At 34.4% G+C, this 5,694-nt stretch overlaps 1 protein-coding gene across 1 annotated transcript; it reads left to right on the top strand.

Annotated features, from left to right (window-relative positions):
- The first annotated feature begins 4,100 nt into the window (after positions 1-4,100).
- Positions 4,101-5,453, top strand: LOC140802882 (uncharacterized). Its single transcript, XM_073158503.1, has 2 exons — positions 4,101-4,193; positions 4,971-5,453. Exons 1-2 carry the CDS (start codon positions 4,101-4,103, stop codon positions 5,451-5,453), a joined length of 576 nt encoding a protein of 191 aa, XP_073014604.1.
- Positions 5,454-5,694: the final 241 nt, after the last annotated feature.

Below are 5,694 nucleotides of genomic sequence, written 5' to 3'. Positions count from 1 at the left end.
ATTACAGCTGTCTACTTGCAAGCAAGTTAACTTACTGTTCTGATTTTTTAAGTTCTGATTTTCGATCTTAACTTCTTCAAATGATTGAGAAAGTCTGGAATACTCTTTTACCATGTCATGTAGTGCATCAATCAAATCATTTCGTGTAAATTCATTTGAGTCAAAATCAAATACCTCTTCAAATGTCGAGGTTGAGTCATTGTCTGCCATGAGACATTTGACCTCTTCTGCATCACTATCACTGGAATGACTTTCTGAGTCAGATGACTCAGAACTAGAGTCTGCCCATTTGGATTTGCTTTCTTCGGCAATCATTGCTTTTCGATCTCTTCTGGTCTTTTTGTCATTTCTCTTGTGATCCTTTCTCTTTTGATCACCCTTCTTTGGTTTAGGACAATCAGCAATGAAGTGACCTAAATTTCCACAGTTAAAGCATCCCATATTACCAGATGGTGAATCTTTCTTGAAGTTGCGATTGGGACCCTGATAGGTTCGATGGTTCTTCTTCATGAACCTGGAGAATTTCTTTACAAATAAGGACATAGCATCACTACTGATTTGTTCAGCAGTCTTCTCCAATGTATTGTCAATGATCACAGCAGGTAATGCCTGAGGTGCAACTGCAGCAGCAGTAGAAGAGGTAGTGGCAGTAGTAGTAAAAGCAGTAGCAGTAGCAGCAAGAGCCTTGGTAGGTAGGCTTGAAGGCTCTTCTCCACTTCTTACTTCTAATTCGAACTCGTAAGCTTTCAGATCTGCAAATAAATCGTGCAGTTCCAATTTGTTCAAGTCTTTGGACACTCTCATAGCCATTGTTTTAACATCCCATTCTCTGGGTAAGGCTCTCATCACCTTGAGGGGTATCTCTCTGTTGCTATGCTCTTTACCCAGAGCAGTTAGCTCATTGACCAGGCTACTGAATCTTTCATCAAACTCGTTTAGAGTTTCACCAGCTCTCATTTTTAGATTTTCGAACTTCTGCATTGCTACAGACAGTTTGTTTTCTTTCGTTTGCTCATTTCCTTCACATATCTGAATGAGCTTCTCCCAAATATCCTTTGCAGTAGAACACATTTTGATTTTGCTAAAAGTGTTCTTGTCGAGAGTTTTATACAATATATCCTTCGCCACATTATCAAGGTTGGCCTTCTTCTTATCTTCACTGGTCCATTCACTTCTTGATTTTTCAACCATCTGTGGTGCACCCTCAGTAACAGCAATAGCTGTATTAGGCTTTAATATTTTCAGTGGACCATCTGTGATGACATACCACATGTCATCATCTTGTGCTGCAAGATGGGCTTGCATTCTGATCTTCCAGTCATCGAAGTCTTCCTTAGAGAACATAGGGATCTTGCTGAAGTGTGCCATTTGTTGTAGTTTATGGAAGTTCGAAGATAAACTCTTCTACGTCTCCCCTTCTTCTGTTTCCAGAAGGTATAACTAAAAGACTTTGGATATTACAGTACAACTCTTGTACACACCCACTTCAGAAGGACTTACACTTTGGCCTACTGAAACTCTAAGTTTCTCAACTCACAAGAATGCGAAACACAAAGTTCTGAAAAGACTCTTTTCAGATTACAGACTCTTCTTGATAAAGTATAAATGATGTAAAGATTGTGACGAGTGTAAGAATCAGTAGCACAAGATGATCTTCGAAAGATCAGATATTTGCTATGCAGCGTGTGCTACTTTTCTTTGTGTTGAACTTTTAAGTACTCAAGGAATTTCGAGATAAGTCTGAAAAGATAAGAATAGCTTTGTTCCTTGAAAGATAATATTATGCGAAGCGAGCTGTCGTAACAGGATTTGATCCAAGTATATATAAACGACTGAGTTCAACGTTCACAATCAGAGGATGTCTTCAGATAACTGATACAATCAGCTTTATTACCAAAAGAAGTTCCTGCAGAAAAGCTATAAAACAATCAGTCTTGTTTCATACTTATTTGGGTAAAATGCATTAGATGACTCCGTATAGTAATTAATGCTACAATTAATACTAGTACTAGGAACTTTTTAACGGTAACATTTAAGGTAGCAACGTTAGGAAACGTCCTCTACTGGTTTTGTATTACTGTCCTTTCTACTGGTTTAGTTTTATCAGACCAGTAGCTCTTGATAAATTAGTCAACTGTTCTGGTCTGCTGGTTTTAGTTTATCATCGCCATAATAAAATTCATGTCTAACATCTTTACAAGTGTTACATAATTAGATTCCATTTATAATTGATTTTATCATTTAAAAACTCAAATTTGATAATAAATATAATGAAAGAATATTGATACATATAATGAATGATTACTAATAAATATTATGAATGAATACTAATGAGGATGATATCAAATGAAGTATTGCCTTGCCATTTAATGAATATTGTGAACGAATTTTAGTGATATTATAAATTAATACTAATAAGTATAAAGAAAAATACTAATAAGTATAATAGATAATTACCAATAAGTATTATGTCAAATAAATATAATTGTCAAATAAGTCATTCAATGAATATCAAAAAGTATTGTAAATTAATATTGATGAGTATTTTATAAATCATTATAATCCAAGAATTGATAGATATGCTTAAAGTGCAAACTTCAAGCTTATTTACGAACTATGTTCATAATGAATCTTCCAATTAGTCCATGATGAATAATGAACTATGTTTATTTATTTAAATGACATGAATAAGTAAAGATTTCCTATTCGATTATCCAGTATTTTAATGCATATTGTGAGTATCTCATTTACGAAATCAAGTATTTGGAAACTCAGATTAGGTACTTCTCAAGTAAAACTAAGTACTTTAAAATTTTCATTCTTATTTGAGTATTTTTTTTATCAAAAAAATATTAAATAAGATGAATATGTAATCCAAATGCATCTTCCATGGAAAGACCAATACTTGGTGAACTTACGTTATATATTCGAATATCCAATAGTCTATTACATATTATGAGTATCTCGTGTACCAAATCAAGTATTTGCAAAATGAAATTAGGTACATCTCAAGTAAAATTAAGTACTTTTAAATATTCATGCTTATTTGGGAATTTGTGTTTTTTTTTTTACAAAAAAATATTAAATGAGATGAATATGTCATCCAAATGTATCTTCCAGAGAAAAACCAACACTTGGTGAACTTACGTTGCATATTCGAATATCCAGTATTCTATTAAATATTATGAGTATCTCATGTACCAAATCAAGTATTTGCAATATGAAATTATGTACTTCTGAAGTAAAACTAAGTACTTAAAATTTTCGTGCTTATTTGAGAATTGTTTTTTTAAAAGAAAAAATATATTAAATGAGATAAATATGGTCATCCAAACGAATTTTCCATGGAAAGCCAACACTTGGTGAGCTTATGTTAGATATTCAAATATCCAGTATTCTATTACATATTATGAGTATCTCCTGTACCAAATCAAGTATTTGCAAACTCAACTTAGGCACTTCTCATCCAAATGCATATTCCATGGAAATATTAACACTTGGAGGATTTACGTTGTCTTTTCGAATATCTAGTATTTTAATACATATCTTGATTATCTCATTTACAAAAGCAAGTATTTTCCAACTCTAATTAGGTAAATTTCGAGTAAAACTAAGTACTTTAAAATTTTCATGCTTATTTGGAATTTGTTTTGTTTTTTGTTTTACAAAAAATACATCAAATGAGATGAATATTGTTAAGAAATGAAACTAGCGTTTCAAGAATTTTGGTGTATGACAAATCAAAATCAAACGTGGCTGGAATCCTAATAAGCTCAATCGGCAAAAACCTACAGGTTTCTCAACCGTTGATTCTTCAGATTACGGCAAAAGTGAACAGATTCTTTTAAGAGAATCACTAATTGCTTAAAGACATTCTCTGACCGGTTAAATGCATTCAAAACTCCTTGAAGTCAACTATTACACATCAATCCTAAGAATGATATGCATTTAACTCTCTATCCCATAAAGGAAGCTCAGAGATAGACTTCGTATTCTGATGCTAAAAGAACAGTTGCTTAAGAGGAAATCCTCAAGGAAAGAGCTTTAGATTTATGATGAGCAAAAGGAAGATTAAATGCGAACATTTATTGCTCATAAAGATGAAAGCGGACTCATCTGATTCAAAAGATCAGGTTTACGTTAACTGTCCTTTCCGACCGTTAAGTCATTCGGCTATATCAACAGAGAGGGATGTAAGATAAACTACACAAGCATATACAAAGATTATTGAGCTTGCCTTCAAAAGAAATCTGAGAGCGCAATCATATTCAATATTCATCTTCGCTCTTTCTGCACGCAGTTCAACAGAAACATACTTGATCATCCAAGGATCTTTTCGTGCTACTCAAACAAACTACTGTTTCATATCAGTAACCTGGTGGTTATTTGATTAAAATTTGTGGTGTCTGGAGAACTAAGGGTTCTTAATATCCAGAAGTATAAAGTGATCACTAAGAGTTCCAATACAGGCAGTGTGATAAGTCCTGGTTGGATCGGGCTATTACAAACATTTTGTAAAGTCAAAGTCTTTTAGTGGAATCCTTCCTAACAAAGTAAGAAGGGGTGACGTAGGAGTATTCAATCTTCGAACATCCATAAAATCCGTTGTCATCTATTTCTTGCATGCTTAAATATTTCTCAGTCACTTATTGTTGTTAAGGGTGTCACTAATTTTATTGGTCATTGAAAACTCTGAACTGTTTTCCGCACAAGCATGTAGTTCAAGTTTTCAACCGTTTGAGAAAATATTTTTCAATCAGCCTAAAAACGGTTGATAGCAAAAATTCAAAACCAATAAAATTTGAAATGAGTTCATTCACCCCCCTCTAAACTCTTTCCCGATCCTAACAAGTGGTATCAGAGCGGAGTTTTCTCTAAACATTGACATCATTCAAATAATCATGGCATCTTTCAACAAAATTCCTATGTTCTCCAAGGAAGACTATGATGATTGGAAAATTCGCATGCAGGCACATCTAGCAGCACATGATGACGACATGTGGTTTGTAATTACCGATGGACCAATGAAGATCATCAAAGTAAACACAGCTGTTGGTACAATCGAAGGTGCTCCTCAAATGATAGAGAAACATAGATCTGAATGGACAGCTGAGGATAAAAAGAAAGCAAACCTGGACAACGTTGCAAAAGATATTCTATATAAGACTCTGGATAAGAACATGTTCGCCAAAATCAAGACCTGTACCACTGCAAAGGAGATATGGGAAAAACTTACTCAACTGTGCGAAGGCAATGATCAGACCAAACAAAACAAACTGACCGTGGCTATCCAAAAATTCGATAATGCAAAGATGAAGCCAGGAGAAACTCTTGCAGAATTTGATGAGCGGTTTAGCAGCATTATCATCGAGCTCATCTCACTTGGAAAAGAGTACTCCAACAGAGAAATCGCTTTGAAGGTCATGCGAGCTCTTCCCAGAGAATGGATGTGAAGACCATAGCAATGCGCGAATCCAAAGATCTGAACAAACTGGAACTTCATGATCTGTTTGCTGATCTTAAAGCATATGAATTTGAGCTTGGAATACGAACTGAAGAAGAGCCATCCGCAACTCAACAAACAAAGGCTTTGGCAGCTGCTACAGTGACTCTTCCGGTCGAAGAGTCCACAAGTAAGAAATCGGCTGAGCAACTAAGCAATGAAGCCATGTCTCTTTTTGTTAAGAAATTCAG

The sequence above is a fragment of the Primulina eburnea genome, chromosome 10 (genome assembly GCF_022965805.1).
Source record: "Primulina eburnea isolate SZY01 chromosome 10, ASM2296580v1, whole genome shotgun sequence".
Taxonomy (NCBI): Eukaryota; Viridiplantae; Streptophyta; class Magnoliopsida; order Lamiales; family Gesneriaceae; genus Primulina; species Primulina eburnea.
This window is presented reverse-complemented; position numbering and strand designations above follow the sequence as displayed.